Here is a 17,288-nt window from a genome sequence, read left to right as displayed (position 1 = left end):
TGTGGAACCAATCAAAGACTGATGTCTTCGGTGCTGACTAATTCCTTCTCAAAGGGAAAACTGATTTCCTTGTTCATATGGAATATCCCAACAGCGTTATCTTGATGGAACATGTTTCCATTAAAATCATTCCTTTACTCCACTATTTTTGAAAAATATATTAAAGTTTGTTTGGCATTAAAGGGGCTCCACCTACACGAAAAGGAAAGTTAGACAAAATCTTCATCTCACTGAATAATGATAAGACTCTTTGTATATAAAGTCAACTTAAAGGGATTCTATCAGGATTTTTATGATGTATTTTTTACTTTTAAATGACACTGTTTACACTGCAAATAATTCACTCTACAATATAAAATTTCACTCCTGAACCAGCAAGTGTATTTTGTTTTAGTTGTAATATTGGTGTGTAGGTGCATCTCGGGTCATTTTGCCTGGTCATGTGATTTCAGAAAGAGCCAGCACTTTAGGATGGAACTGCTTTCTGGCAGGCTGTTGTTTCTCCTACTCAATGTAACTGAATGTGTCTCAGTGGGACCTGGATTTTACTATCGAGTGCTGTTCTTAGATCTACCACACAGCTGTTATCTTGTGTTAGGGAGCTGCTATCTCGTTACTTTCCCATTGTAATGTTTTTAGGCTGCTGGAGGGGTAAAGGCAGGGGATGGCATCACTCCAACTAGCAGTATAGAGTAACTGAAGTTTATCAGAGCACAAGTCACATGACTTGCGGCAGTTGGGAAACCACCATGTCAGATTTCTATTTCAAAATTAAATATAAAAAAAAATACGCTTGCTCTTTTGAGAAATGGATTTCAGTGAGAATTCTGCTGGAGCCGCACTATTAACTGATGTGTTTTGAGAGAAAAAAAATCCCATGACAGTATTCCTTTAAAGGAAAACTATGCCCCCAATCAATGTAGATCTCTATAAAAATATATTGCATAAAACAGGTCATATGTAAAACCCTGCGTCATGTAGATAAACAGTAACGTAACTAGAGGGCGCAGCCGGCCCCCCGCCTCCATACGTGATTTTCGGCCCGCATCTCAGTGGTGCGCGAGCTGCCGGGGGCCCCTGCTCCCCCGGTAGTTCCGCCACTGTAAATAAACCATTTCAGAATAATGTACTTTTTTAGTAATATGTGCCATTGGGTAATCCTAAATAGAAAGTTGCCATTTTAAAAAATAAGGGCCACCCCCTGGGATCCTAGGACACACGGTGCACACAAACAAACCAAACATGTTAGGTCACATGAGTCAATTAACAGACAAGTTTCTGTCATTTGCTGCTTTTACTTGTTCCTGTTACAGTTAGAGTTATAGTATTTCTGGTCAGGTGATCTCTGAGGCAGCACAGAGACCATCACTAAATGGTGGTTCAAGGCAAGAGATGTAAAAGTTCAAAATTTACTTATATATATTGCCAGTTTGGTAGAATCACTAATCACATGCGACAATTCGTTTTCCGAAGTCGCCCGAAGTTTCCTCGTGAGGCAACTTCGGAAAACGAAATGCCGTGTATGATTAGCGCCGGTGACTTTTCATTTTATCCAGGCGCAGAGCGAGGGGAGGCATTCCGGGAGAAAAGTTTCGCCGATTAGTCGCCAGGCGACTAAATCTCCCCGAATCGCCCAGTGTGTCCCAGCCCTTAAAGAGATAGGGACATCAGAAAATAACTTTTTTATTATCTATCATGACATTGTCGTTGGATTCTATTTATAATTTTGCCATAAACGTATTTGCCTGATGCTTTTACATTACCTTTCTTACTTCCCTGTTCCTCTATGAGGGGGCTGCCATATTTGTGCAGCGGGAGTCCATTAGCATTAGAAACTCTAACTGACAGGTGAAGAAGGGACAGTCAGGTTGGCAAAACCGTCAGGTTTAGGAACTTCTAGTTACAATTACTTACAAAAGCAGATCAGTGAAAAACGATCAACGTGACCTATAGGTAACTTTTAATGTAGTAATCAGCATCACTTTAAGCAATAAAATTTGTGTGTAAGTACAGTTGCTTCCATTTAATTTTTTTTTTATTTGAAAATGTGCTCAAGTATTGCTGATGACTGATGAGATTGAAAAATAATCTTTAAAATCCCCTTTTTCATCAAATTTCCCACTTATAATTGTGTAATTAAATGAACTATTTATAATGTATAAATATAGAGGCTTTAGGACCAAATTATGGGTGCTAAATTCATTGCCACACCTTTGTTAATCAGTAGTGGAGCAAGACTAATCACACTAGACTAGGTTTTATGATTGCAGCATATGGGCCTATTATTTAGGGTTATGCACCTTCTTTTTGCCTTGCACAAGAAAACTGCCCTTGTTTCAGCAGGGAAGATAGAATAGAAGGAAATCACTATTCTTCCCCAGTCCCTCGTCCCTAGCTCACACATGAGTTTCTCTCTCTTGCTTTGCAGTTCAGGGACATATTGTTAATATTGTACTTTATTTCCTCAGGAGCATGCAGGCAGGGCCCAATTAAAGGTTCTACAAACAGTAATACCCCTTTGCACCAAGGCATGGGCCACAGTCATCTGTAAATCATATGCAGTATTGCTTTTACTGTTCACAGGGAAATTATCACACAAACACAGTACATTTTGAAATTTTATTTCACCCCATGAAACCATTCAGAATCATAGTTTTAAAAACAGAATAATCCTGTACAAACAGATGAACATAGACGGATTGGCAAATTGAATAGTGTGCATTCATACAGAAGCATTATTTGCATACAAAAGGCGCACGTATTCACCAATGAATTCAACAACTGGATAAAAGCATAGTGAATGTGTCTGACCTAAAATTAAAGTCAGTATTTACAAAGCATAAACATTATTTGAGAATAAACATTATGTAGTGAAATGGGCATTTTGCATTTCTTATTAAGCACCAAATTTGGCACATACACTGCATTTAGTCATTGTGAGTAAGTGCAGAAAGCTTGTCAGATTGGCTGCAGCAGGAGCAGGCCTCCTCCCACAATGTGCCTTCTGTTAATACAATTATCTGATTTACAGGTTAAGTGAGGGCAAATTGTCCTCCATAGAGATGTCTCCTGCCTTCCTTGATACTTAGGATATTTGTGTGAAAGGGAATACATTCGGAATGTTTCCTTTCCCTCAGCCATACTTATATCTCAACATGCAAGTTACCTCTAACACAACTCCCAAGTTATTTTAAACTTTTTGTTTCCACATTCTGGGAGCTGCTTTCCATAGTTTGAACAAAACAAAAGAAATATTTATTGCAACAGAAGATCAGCTTTCAGCAGACAGACTTACACAGTAAACTCATACCAGGCCACATAGGTTAAGTCTTACATTCATTACAGCATGAAAATGTTTCTAATCTCTGGAATTGAACAAGTTAAATGCCCTCAATTAACCTCATTGTTGGAAACACCTAGAAAGTATTGCTCAATACTGTATGTGCCAACAGGTACACCCCAATTAATATCCGGATTTGTTCACTTTGATGAGAGACGTCAGACCTGCAGCCCTTGGGCAGTTGAAGGCAAAATCACAACATACTATTTAGCTGCTGGAGGGAAAAGCAAATCGATACACTGATGAACATTTTTACACCACAAAAGCTACACAAGGAATGTGAGAAAAAACAGATCAGAATTGCCAACATGCAATAACAAATGATAAATAAAGTAGTTGAGATGAACTTGTTTCCAGATTACTCTTGGTTTTTATCTAAAGCCACACTATTGGTGGCTGGCTCTGGTTCATAAAATTATATGTTTATACTTTGTTTCCAAATAAGCTGTTCTAGAGGACACCAGCTACGTGGACTGACCACTAGGGATGGGCGAATTTTTTCCAACTCCAGCTGCAGGGACAGATCATGGAGCCAGATTTAAACAGATAAACTGGGATTCTATTTAGAGGATTATTTTGCTGCAGCCACTGGTTCTGCAGAGTTGAAGAAAGTTTGTATTAAACAATATAAAAACTATAAAATCCACATTAGATTACATGACAACACAGGACCCAGTGCAGTCTGTATATTCTGATTATTAATCAGCCTTGCTGTATCGGCTTCTGGCAGATATTATTTGACTTGTGAATAGTTTTGATAATTTATGATGATCCCTAAGCAGCCCAGACCACACTGAGCATGTGCACAGTCTTGGTCTTGCAGAGATGTTTACCAAAGTTACAAGATGGTGACCCCCTGTGGCATAAATAATTTGTTTTATTAGGCTTGTGGTGCAGTAAGTTCATGTTTATGTTTAGTATACAAAATACAGCATTTCTAGCTCTATTTTAGACTTTAGTTCCCCTTTAAGTTAGCTGGTTTTTAAAGATCGGTACTTAACCACAAAAGCATATTCTTAAAATATGTCCGAATGTCTGCTTCGTGAAAAAACAGAGTTTGAAACAGGAAAAAATGCTGGCACTATATTAAAAAAAATCAGTAAGTTTAGTCAACCCATTATCATCTTGTTGAATAGATGTTGCTACAACAATCTTGAAGAAGTAATGCAACCATGTGCATAATGTGATTCCCAAGAGTCTTTAATAAAACCATATTTAATGCAACACCGGTTCTAACATTAGCAAACATAAATGGAATTACAGTAAAAACAGGCCTGTTAGAAGTCTTTCAGAATATAGAGAATTCATATTCTGTTATCAACAAAAGCAGGGTTTCCTGCTATAATCACATGGCCCCAATTATACTATGTTAACAGGCCCCCTCTCCCACAGGAGGCCCCAATATTAGCCCACTCATCAAATAGGCTGCCTGGGAGTTGGGCCCTGCCAACAAGTAGAATAAGATCCCATTGGGGAAAATGCCCTCCAAATGCATGGACTCAGACTACAACCAATAATCCAAAATTCCATCCACAATTGACAAATGCTGCCCATTTCGCAACCCGCAAATCACTTGTGTCTCTTGGGACCTGCTATAGGGCCCCTGACTGAAGTACCTACTGTACCCTTGAATATGACTGGAGTACCTACTGTACCCTTGAATAAAGGTAAGAAAAATCTACATTTATGTTCCGTCATCAATGATCCCCTTTGATCAGTTCCCAAAGAATGTAAATCATGGAGGAAAGCAGCATTTCTACAGCTTCTGCACAATGGAAATCTAAATGAATTCCATTAGGTCAAAGTGACAGTTTGAATAAGGGCCCAGAACACAGCCCTCAAATAACTATGTTGGGTTATTTGGAATGGTAGAATCAATACAAACCCTGCTTTCTATTTTACTCTGCCTGGAAAAACACTTCCTCAAATCGAGACTGCAGATAACGATTTGCGCTGCACAGCAGACTGCTATTGACCCATGCTAACCCTAAGTTGGACCAGTAATCATTTCAGTTGCATTAAAGGGGTTGTTCACCTTTAAGTTAACTTTCAGTATGTTATGGAATGGCCAATTCTAAGCAACTTTTCAATTGGTCTTCATTATTTATTTTCTATAGTTTTATTGTTATTTGCCTTTTTCTTCTGACTCTTTCGAGCATTCAAATGGGTTTCGCTGACACCATCTAAAAAGCAAATGCTCGGTCAGGCTACAAATGTATTGTTATTGCTACTTTTTACTACTTCTTTCTAGCAACATCCTCTTCAATCCATATTCCTGTGTCTTATTCAAATCAATGGATGGTTGCTAGGGGAATTTGGACCCTAGTTACCAGATTGCTTAAAATGCAAATTGAAGAGTTGCCAAAAGATAAATAACGCAAAAACCTTAAACCAATTGTCTCAGAATATCACCTTCTACATCATACTAAAAGTTAACTCAAAGGTGAACAACTCCTTAAAGAGTAAATATGAAGAGTGCTGGGGAAAAAGTGCAAACTGTAGATGTTTAAACAACTGTAAAATAGATTTTTCTATCACAGTATTTCAAAATCATAAGATCAACTGTAAAACACCAATTGCATTTAAAGGCAAACGTAAGGCAAACTCATTGGGGGCTGCCAAAATGTTAAGCACTCCTTTAGAGTTTCTAGTTGCTTACCTTTCCCCCAGGGAAGGTGCTTCACTTTTTTTTTTTTTAAATAAAATGCACCAGCCCAGGGAGACTGCTTGCAGAGCAACAAGCCACCATCTTCTTGCTTGAGGAAAAGGTAAGGTCACACTGGGAGATTTAGGGAGATTGGTGACTAATTGCCTCTTCTTTTGGGCAAAATCGCCAGCAGCATGGCACTCGCGGCGCTTCGTTTTCCGAAGTCGGCCGAACTTGCTGCATGAGGAAAGCATGGGAAAGCAGTTCATGGAGATTAGTCGCCCCAAAGAAGAGGCGATTTGTCGCCAGGCAAATAAATATCCCCGAATCTCCCAGCGTGACCTTACCCTAAGGAGAGGTTCTGTAAAATGCATGTAACCGACAGAACATGCCTAGATGAACAAATGATGATTAAATTGCAATGCTCGACACAGAGTTTGAAACAAACAATACCCTGGGCTGGTGTGTTTTTTTTAAGAAGATGAGCACCAGCCCAGGGTAAAATGTAACAACTAGAATAAATGGGAGCATGTAACAATTTGGCACCACCCAGGGAATTTACCTTTCCTTGTCCTTTAATTCCATTGTGACAGCCATATATGCTGGGAAAGTGCTATAAGATTATGTACATTTTGCATACAGCACAAAAATTAGACATCACAGTCATTAAGATTGTGTACCTACAAAATAATCCACTAAAAATAAGATGAAAAATTACACACTGCAATGAACTATATTCTGAGAACACAGCATTAAAAAAAAAACATTAGTATTCATAGCAAGAAATACATTTTTGAACAGAACGGTTTTAGTAAAGCATTAAACATGTCCCAGTGATTTCAGGTACACATATAAATACTTATAATTATAGTGTATTGCTGCTAGAGAAGCTGCAGCGTACACTACAAATAGCTTAAAGAATTAATCCGAGTGAAAAAACTTTTGAAAACCAGTGGGTTTCACGTGTCATCATTTTGTCAGCTTATTTTTGGTTAAAGAAAATCCTCGTGGAATGCAGAAATCTTGTAAAAGTGAACTGAAAGTACAAGGTGAACACTGTAAGCTCTTTAACATAGAAAATAAAAATTAATGGAAAAAGCCAAGTTTCTCAGTTAGCCATTCTTCGGTGAGGTCTTCGGTGTTTCTGATCTCAAAAACCTAAAAATTCAGAATTTCATTAAAACTTAAAAAAAAAACAAAACCAAAGAAAAACATTTTATTATACAGAAGATATTTTCATTTTAAATATAAAGCTATCCTTTTATTCATCACAAGGGCCAAGCCTGTTCAGCTTAAGAAATAGCAAAAATTATTATCTATGACAATATGGCTTATTGTATATATATATATATATATATATATATATATATATATATATATATATATATATATATATATATATTTTTTTTTTTTAAATCACCTTTGTGAGTGCAGCAGTCTGAACTAGTTTATTTTTGCTTCCTGCATACATCATCTGCTGTTCTGGTTTACATCCTGTATTGACAAACCAAAAATAAGTTAGTTGACAATTAGTAGCACAAAGTTCTGTTATCAATACGTTCATTCTGAAATATAAACAGGTATGGGACCTGTAAGGAAACAGTACCTTATACCTGATCCAAATTAAGATATAATTAATCCTTATTGCAAGCAAACCCAGCTTATTGGGTTTATTTAAGGTTGACATGCTTTTCTAGTATGAAGATCAAAATTGCAGAAAAATCTGTTATCTGGAAAATCCCAGGTCCAGAGTATTCTGGATAATAGGTAGAGATGCACCAAATCCACTATTTGGGATTCGGCCGAATCCTTAGCGCAAGATTTGGCTGAATCCTAATTTGAATATGCACATTAGGGGCAGGAAAGGAAAAAGTGGAAAAAATTCTTCTTTTGTGACGAAAAGTCACATGATTTCCCTACCTGCCCGTAATTTACATATGCAAATTAGGATTCGTTCGTCGGGCAAAAGGATTCAGACCAATCCAAAACCTGCTGAAAAGGACCGAATCCTGGATTCGGTGCATCCCTAATAATAGGTCCCATACCTGTAATAGGTTAAAAATTGTGAAGTCTTGTCTATTTTAGAACTATCTTTTATTTTACTTTCTTGCACTAAGTGACTAAGGAGAAGACACTTCACTGCAAGTGACACATGCTTACCTAAGGGGCTGGAGAAGATAAAGCACAAGGGATAAGAAACTCTGCCATCATCATGTTGGTACTTGTAACTGTACACTATAAATGTTAACCCAGTTAAGGCAAGTAATCTTCTATTCTGACTTCAAACTGTTCATCATAGGTGTAGTGATAGGAAATGCCAGTCATTATAGGAAATAGAAAATTACATTGTTGCCACAATCACAGGCTAATAAACAGTGACATATAAGCAACACAAAAAAAACACAGAAAAACAATCATGCTATTTGTGAAATGAAAACTGATAATCAGTTTTGTTATATATTTTGAATATATACGCTTACGCTTACTTTTTAACTACATGGAATAAAGTTACAATTTTATCCTCATGGCTATGGTCGCAGGAGTGCGTGCTGCTTTATTGTGAAGATAGAATTTGCCTAAGCTACGGGTTCGGGGCACGGCACCCGGACCATTCGGCTAATTCGGTGAGTCAAAGCCCTTCGGCTGTTTTCCGTTCATTGACTAATTTAAGTGAAGGGCCTGGGGTCTGGACACCCAGGTCAAACCTTTCTGCTTGGTAAGAATTGCCAAGCGATTCATTTAATAATATACTATTTTCACCTACAAGGGACCTAACCCGTGAAATTTATAAGTAATCTAAAATCAATATAGCTTTAATGTATGTGTCTATAATTGTCCTGAGAAGATTAGAGCCGGTTTTTCTCCTTTTTCATATATTTTGAAGAATTCAACATGCATTGATAAAATCCTTTAATAATGTTAAATTTATGTTCCAATGTAATTGTCAATAAAGCATTATATGTTACTTGATCATTAAACTGCAGACTTTGACTACATGTACTGTTAAAGCTTAATCTCTAGCTAAGACCTCCAAAAAAATTAAGCAATGGAAATTTGTGGCTTTTATTAGCCAGAACTTTGAGTTTACTTCCCCTTTAATCTGGCAACGTATAACCTTCTGCCCTGAATGGGTTATTCTCACCCAAAAATGCATTACAGAATAACAACTACCGTTTAAGAAAACAAAAGGATATCTTGGCTGCCTCTCAGGAAGTTCATCTTTCAGTTCATCGGGGGATATACCCTAGAAGACAAAAAACATATATATATATTATTTACTCTAACGGTTTTCTGATGCAGTAATAGTAAACTAATGGCTACGGTGATGAGAGAGTAATAGAATAGCCTTACTTTGAACTTAAAATTTGCCAATTTCTCTACCAATTTATAGAAGCCACACAGTCTTTGTTATATGCAAAATGGCTTACACCATGATTGCCCCCTGACAGCAAATGGCTGGACTCCCAGGGGAAATGCAATACAAAGGCTAGTGCTTACAGATTGTTCCAAAAGAGATCAGTACACACGGAATAATGCAGTCGGGGAATTGACCCCCTTTTTTTAATTATGCCACCAGTAACATCAACGTTTCGGGGTAGTAACCATCTTGAAGGGAGGGTCATTTCTAAATTACACTGTTTACACTGCAACAACATTAAATTTAATTCCTGAACCAGCAAGTGTATTTTTAGTTGTAATATTGGTGTGTAGGTGCATCTCGGGTCATTTTGCCTGGTCATGTGCTTTCAGAAAGAGCCAGCACTTTAGGATGGAACTGCTTTCTGGCAGGCTGCTGTTTCTCCTACTCAATGTAACTGAATGTGTCACAGTGGGACATGGGTTTTTACTATTGAGTGCTGTTCTTAAGGTGGCCATACACGGATAGATCCGCTCGTTTGGCGATGTCGCCAAACGAGCGGATCTCCCTCCGATATGCCCACCTTGAGGTGGGCAATATCGGGCTGATCCGATCGTGGGCCCTAGGGCCCAACGATCGGATCCTAGCGTTCGCCAAACGGGCGGTCGGATCGCGGGACCGCATCAACGAACAGATGCGGCCGCGATCCGACGGGATTTTTAATCCCATCCGATCGAGATCTGGCCGACTTTCGGCCAGATCTCGATCGGGGAAGCCCGTCGGGGGCCCCCATACACGGGCCAATAAGCTGCCGACACGGTCTGTCGGCAGCTTTTATCGGCCCGTGTATGGCCACCTTAAAATCTACCAGGCAGCTGTTATCTTGTGTTAGGGAGCTGCTATCTGGTTACCTTCCCATTGTTCTATTGTTAGGCTGCTGGGGGGGTGATATTACTCCAAATTGCAGTACAGCAGTAAAGAGTGACTGAAGTTCACATAGCACAAGTCACATAACTGGGGGCAGCTGGGAAACGGAAAATATGTCTAGCCCCATGTCAGATTCTAAAGTTATATATAAAAAAAATCTATTTGCTCTTTTGCGAAACTGAATTTAGTGCAGAATTCTGCTGGAGCAGCACTTTTAACTGAAGCGTTTTGGAAAAAAAAAATGTCCCTTGACAGTATCCCTTTAATTTAAGACGAGAAACCTGTTATCACCCTTATGGCACACTGGGAGATTTGTCGCATATGGGAAATCTATTCTACCACTGGTGCAAATCTGGTGCAAAGACAAATGGGGGAATATGTCAGTGTCCAGATATGCAAAGCTGACAGAGGCCTATCCACACAGACTAGACACAGTGATCCCCAACCAGTAGCTAGTGAGCAACATGTTGCTTTCCAATCCCTTTGATGTTGCTCCCATTGGCCTCAAAGCAGGAGCTTATTTTTGAATTCCAGGCTTGGAGGCAAGTTTTGGTTGTATAAAAACCAGTGTAGTGCAAACAGAGTCTCAATGTAGGTTGACAATCCACATAGGGGCTACCAAATGGCCAATCACAGCCCTTATTTGGCACCCCAAGAACATTTTTCATGCTAGTGTTGCTCCCCAACTCCTTTTACTTATGAATGTTGCTCACGGGTTCAAAAGGTTGGGGATCCCTGGACTAGAGGCTGTAATTGCTGTCAAAGGTGCATCTAGTAAATATTGACTTGAAAGGGGTGTAAAAAGCAGTGAGATATTTAGTCTTTGTTCATTGTCATGAACTTTTAATATTGATCATACGTTACAGAATGAAACAATTGACAGCAAACAAAGATTTTCAACTCACCTCATGTTCTTCCTCCAGAACCACCAATCGCCGATCTTTGTCTATTTTCACTGCATAAAAAGAAACCATGTTTAGTCAATAAGACAAAAGGGGTCAATGAATCACTGTATATATTTTTGTCTTGTACAGATATGGCATCCATTATCTGGAAACCCATTATCCAGAAAGCTCTAAATTACAGAAACGTTGTCTCCTATAGACTCCATTATAATCGAATAATCCAAATTCTAAAAGGAGAAGGAAAGGCTAAAATGAAGGAAGCTTTATCAGAAAGGTCTATATATGGCAAGTAAGAACCCCTGATGAAGTGCACAAGTCCCGAAACACGTGAGCAGACAAAGTTAAATGTCAGATACAAACTACATGTGGGGGAGAGCATGTGAATATTCACTGAAGTGTGTAACCAAGATACATAAGCCAGGGAGAGCAATCTGTTTGAAAAACATATGAGAGAGATAGGTATCTTGAAATTACCTTGCAGATTTTGCTTAAATCATACTAAATTTACAGTTTGTGTTATTTCTTAAAGGGATACTGTCATGGGAAAACATGTTTTTTCCAAAATGTGTCAGTTAATAGTGCTGCTCCAGCAAAATTCTGCACTGAATCGATTTCTCAAAAGAGCAAACAGGTTTTTTTTTATATTCAATTTTGAAACCTGACATGGGGCTTGACATTTTGTCAGTTTCCCAGCTGCCCCAGTCATGTGACTTGTGCCTGCACTAGGATGGAACTGCTTTCTGGCAGGCTGTTCTCCTACTTAATGTAACTGAATGTGTCTCAGTGGGACTTGGCTTTTACTATTGAGTGCTGTTCTTAGATCTACTAGGGAACTGTTGTCTTGTGTTTGGGAGCTGCTATCTGGTTACCTTCCCATTGTTCTGTTGTTAGGCTGCTGGGGGGGGAAGGGAGTGGGTGATATCACTCCAACTTGCAGTACAGCAGTAAAGAGTGATTGAAGTTTATCAGAGCACAAGTCACATGACTTGGGGCAGCTGGGAAACTGACAATATGTCTAGCCCCATTTCAGATTTCAAAATTGAATATAAAAAAATCTGTTTGCTCTTTTGAGAAATGGATTTCAGTGCAGAATTCTGCTGGAACAGCACTATTAACTGATTCATTTTTTTCCCATGACAGTATCCCTTTAAAATTTGGGAAAACTGTAAAAAAAATAAAAGATGGAAGGCAACTGAAAAAAGTCTTTGTTTATGGTAAACAATCTGTCGACAACTGAACTAAAAAAAGTGTTTGGAAGGTGAACAACCTATTTAAAAACTAGAAAGATGGTATGTATGCATTGCTTCAAGCAGCGGGGGGCATACTGGGCATCTTTAGGTGTATGGTAACATGAAAAAAAAATGGGCTTCTTATACATTTAAAGGGGAAATATTGCAAATAGCTAAATCGCAAATCTGAAAATCACTATTGGGCAGGTTTGAAAATCCCAATTGGGTGAGAACTTCATTGGAGCATTGATGCTTTCCTCTCCCAATGAGCCTACATAGGCCTCTGTCATGATCCAGTCATTGGCCCGGCATGTACTTAGCATGTAGATATACTAATCTGAAAAAGATTAGTGGATCTTAATGTGTATGGTCAGCTTCAGTGCATAATTCTGCTGGAGTAGCACTATTAACTGATGCGTTTTGAAAAAACACGTACTTTTTTTTTTTTTATTTATATATTTTTATTTTCAATTGAAAAGTTGACATCATGTACGTGTGCAAACCGGGAACACCCCGGGGCACAGTTATCATTGGCATAACGTTGTACTTTTTTACATGACTGTGCTTTTGTACATGAGACATCAAACTATTTTGTGCATTAAATACAGGTAGCTGTGATTGTATTTGTGGAACCAAATTTAGTTAACCCCAGTGTTTCCAGATGAAAGGGTAATAAAAAAACGAATCTTTAATGCGATACTGACCTGTTCCTATAAAAATCATAGGAGCATTACAGTATCAAGTAGGTGCAGCACTTAGAATAGTTCCCCTCAAAGCCACCCCCAGCCTCTCGAATCTTTTTGCAGCCGACCCGCTGACACTACCAACAGATATTCCGTGTTGCTTCAGTGACGCTGGGGGCGGAGTGATCCTTCCATAGGCTGAAGTCCTGTTTTCATTCATAATTAGCCTACGGTAGGATCGCGCCGCCCCCAGCCCAGCGTCACTGAAACAGCAACGAAGATTATTTAGCAGTGTCGGAGGGTCGGGTCAACGCAGGTTCACAGGGCTTTGAGGGGAACTATTCCGGGTGCAGCAACTACTTGATATTCACACATTCCTATGATTTTTCTAGGAACATGTCAGTTTCGCTTTAAGTACAAAAAAAAACCTAGCGTCCCTTGGTATAAAATGTGGTTATCTGTAGACTGGCATTTTATACCTGGTGTTTGTGTAGACATCAATATAGTATAGGTTTAATGGAAAAGAAGATCAACTTACTAATAATAGCAGCATTGTTGGTTTCTTTTCGAAAGCGAAACTTTTTCAACTTCTCCACAAGTTCTGCATCCACATCACAAACAACCAGAGACTCACTCTGTTAATACAGGAAGGGAAGAAATCACAAGATGAAAGTATGTTTCACGTTCTACAGCGCAAATGTTTCAGTTCTGGCATTATAATGAAAGCATGGGTAAGAATAACGTTGGCACCGACTGATTCAGTTACATTAAGTAGGTAAAATAACAGCCTGCCAGAAAGTAGTTCCATCCTAAAGTGCAGGCACAAGTCACATGACTGGGGGCAGCTGGGAAACTGACAATATGTCTAGGCCCATGTCAGATTTCAAAATTGAATATGAAAAAAAACGTTTGCTCTTTTGAGAATTGGATTTCAGTGCAGAAGTCTTTTGGAGTAGCACTACTAACTGATGCATTTTGAAAAAAAAATATGTTTTCCCATGACAGTATCCCTTTAAGAAGGGACAGTCAGGTTGGCAAAACAGTCAGGTTTAGGAACTTCAAGTGACACTTACAAAAGCAGAATTATCAGCGAAAAATGATCAACATGACCTATAGGTAACTTTTCATGTAAAAATATTTTGAAAATAAAATTTTTAGTGTCAGTATCACTTTAAGGTTACCAGCTCTGGGACCTGTTATCCAGAATGCTCAAGACCTGGGGTATTCCAGATAATGGTTCTTTCTGTAATTTTGATCTTCATACCTCAAGTCTACTTGAAAATCATTTAAAAATTAAATAAACCAATAGGCTGGTTTTGCTTCCAATAATGATTAATTATATCTTAGTTTGGATCAAGTACAAGATATTGCCTTATTATTATTAAAAATTATCTAAAAATTTTGAATATTTAGATAAAATTGAATCTATGGGAGACAACAATCCCAAAATTCAGAGCTTTCTGTATAACAGATCCCATACCTTACTATATTTTTATATTGATTTTAAAGTTTTAAAGAATATTAAAAACAGGTTTTCTCTAATCATCCAGGCTGAACATTTAAAGGCAAGAAACTCACTCCTTTACTCTTTGTATTTGCCTTGGCACCTAAAAGGGATCGTTTATTATCAATAGGCAAGTCTGCCCCAAAGCAGATTTTCTTCTACCTTCATAGACTGATCAAAGCTAATGTATAATTGGTTGGTATGTGTTACCAAACTGAGGAAACTTGTCCCAGTGCTTTAATGTGATATAAGAGGTAGCAATGAAAATGCCAGGCTTTTCCCAAGGCACAGACAAGATAAGATATGTCGTAATATCATTATAGGGATTCGGTCATGAATTTTATGATGTCGTTTTTATTTCTAAATTACACTGCAAATAATTCCCTCTACAATATAAAATTTCAATCCTGAACCAGCAAGTGTATTTTTTTTTAGTTGTAATATTGGTGTGTAGGTGCATCTCAGGTCAGTTTGCCTGGTCATGTGCTTTCAGAAAGAGCCTGTTCTTTAGGATGGAACTGCTTTCTGGCAGGCTATTGTTTCTCCTACTCAATGTAACTGAATGTGTCGCATTGGGACCTGGATTTTACTAAATGATTGCTGTTCTTAGGGCAGGGTCACACAGGCAGATTCAGGGAGATTTAGTCACCTGCCAACTTCTTCTTCGGGGCAACAATCTCCCCGAACTGCCTTTCCCTTGCTAAAATGAAAAATCACCTGCGCCAATGCACTTACGGCGCTTCGATCTCCGAAGTTGCCCGAAAGTTTCCTCGTGAGGCAACTTCGGAAATCGAACCACTGTGAGTGCCATTGCGCTGGTGGTTTGTCTTTATAGCAGGCGGAAGGCAGTTCGGGGTACAGTCCTGCAGCGGGTTGGGTACCCGCAGATTACCCGCAAAAACCTGCGGTACCATGCGGGTTGTGGGTAGAGGTTCAGGGTGCGGGTATAGATGCGGGTTTCCCGTGGGTCTTCTCAATAGCGTTTTTTTACTCCTTTTTTTTTTTGATAACGTCTACTTCCGATGATGTCACTTCCGGTTTACAATAACAGCACTTGATGGTCAGTGGGTCGCAGATAAGGTACTTGTGGGTCGGGTAGCAGGTTCAAGCAGGTAAGAATGCGGGTTGTGGATTGCAGGTTGTGGGTACGGGTCGGGTACGGGTTCCAAAAAATGGACCTGCGCAGGACTCTAGTTCGGGGAGATTGTTGCCTCGCAGAAGAGGCGATTAGTCGCCAGGCGACTAAATCTCCCCATGTGCCCCTGCTCTTATATCTACCAGGCAGCTGTTATCTTGTGTTAGGGAGCTGCTATCTGGTTACCTTCCCATTGTTCTTTTGTTTGGCTGCTAGGGGGGAAAGGGAGGGGGTGATATCACTCCAACTTGCAGTACAGCAGTAAAGAGTGATTGAAGTTTATCAGAGCACAAGTCACATGACTTGGGGCAGCTGGGAAATTGACAATATGTCTAGCCCCATGTCAGATTTCAAAATTAATTATAAAAAAATCTCTTTGCTCTTTTGAGAAATGGATTTCAGTGCAGAATTCTGCTGGATCACCATTATTAACTGATGTGTTTTAAAGGAAACAAAAAATCCCATGACAGTATCCATTCAAGCAACTTATTGCAGGATTATTTTATTAATAATAGAGAACACGAAACTATCAACCATGAGCACTTCTATCTGGGCGTGGCACATAACTTTTCCTTTTTGTAAATCGCAATCAGGGCGCTGATGTTGCTCCAAACCCACAGCCACACAAGCAATGACTTTTCCAACCCTCCGGCTATATTTCTTATTCCAAGCAGGAATCGCTGGCAAAGGCAAGGGAAGGCGCCCGTTGCTATGACGACTACAAGTAGCAGCATTCACTAACTCACCATCTCCGCACTGCAGCCGCGGCAACTTTACCTTCTAACCTCAGACTGGCCGCACTAATGCCAATGCACCACCGCCCGGTTCTGAGCCACAGACTATCACATGAGAAGCACTGCAGCCAATCAGCGGTCAATATTATCGGAGGAGTAAGGCGGGGCCAGTTGCGTCAGCCAGAGGAGCCGCGCTCTGCGGCCATATTTGGAACTGGCGATGTTTAACCATAGCACAGTGTTAAATGGCATGTATTGGTTTTTGAAGTAAGAAAACATTCTTTCGTCCCTGATATCCTGTATTCAATAGTATCGCTAGTCTTCACGTAACATAAAAGTCCAGTACTTGTTTTCGTCCCAACTACACATTGTTACCCATTCAGCAAAGTTGAATTTATTTTTATGTCCCACATCAAATATGGTCACTGTACGTTCTCTGTTGCGTTGCCCTGCCATCCTGCTATTGGTCACTCACTTGCAGTTACGTTCTGCTGTAGTGTCGTATTTTTGGCTACGGGAACTCGGCTGGACCAAACGATGCTAAAGAATATCTCTCCTTCTATGCCAGTGGCCACATTATACCAATATTCTTCTATGTTCTAAATCAACGCAGTGTTTGTCTGCTTTGTGGCATCAGGGTTGCCTAGCCGGTAAAATACCTGCCGGGGCGGTATTACAAATTTACCGGCAATGTAGCTGCAGGTTAATTTGTAATACGCTTAAAAAGACTCCTCGGCCTGCCCCCAATCCCCTGGAACTTAACTTTTCTTTTGCTTCTTGAAGTGTCAGTGGCGCGGCTAGAGTTGCCACCTGGCCGGTATTTTGC

General features: G+C 39.4%; 1 protein-coding gene across 1 annotated transcript; it reads right to left on the bottom strand.

Annotated features, from left to right (window-relative positions):
- Positions 1-4,284: 4,284 nt before the first annotated feature.
- On the bottom strand, positions 4,285-16,600 carry LOC108700478 (glia maturation factor beta). Its single transcript, XM_041574749.1, has 7 exons — positions 16,475-16,600; positions 13,628-13,724; positions 11,178-11,227; positions 9,182-9,231; positions 8,148-8,230; positions 7,408-7,481; positions 4,285-7,145 (listed from the first exon to the last, which is right to left on the bottom strand). The coding sequence occupies exons 1-7, from the start codon at positions 16,475-16,477 to the stop codon at positions 7,074-7,076; spliced, it is 429 nt and encodes a 142-aa protein (XP_041430683.1). The 5' UTR covers positions 16,478-16,600; the 3' UTR covers positions 4,285-7,073.
- Positions 16,601-17,288: the final 688 nt, after the last annotated feature.

This window comes from Xenopus laevis, chromosome 8S (genome assembly GCF_017654675.1).
Source record: "Xenopus laevis strain J_2021 chromosome 8S, Xenopus_laevis_v10.1, whole genome shotgun sequence".
NCBI lineage: Eukaryota > Metazoa > Chordata > Amphibia > Anura > Pipidae > Xenopus > Xenopus laevis.
The sequence above is the reverse complement of the archived record's forward strand: the minus strand, read 5'-3'. Positions and strand labels throughout refer to the sequence as shown.

What these genes read in the sequence shown, in the direction of transcription:
- LOC108700478 (XM_041574749.1), bottom strand. An exon ending in CTTCCTGAGAGGCAGCCAAG is followed by an intron (nt 8,231 to 9,181) that starts ATATCCTTTTGT and finishes AACTGGGTTAAC; the next exon opens with ATTTATAGTGTACAGTTACA. An exon ending in AGACTGCTGCACTCACAAAG is followed by an intron (nt 7,146 to 7,407) that starts GTGATTTAAAAA and finishes CTGAATTTTTAG; the next exon opens with GTTTTTGAGATCAGAAACAC.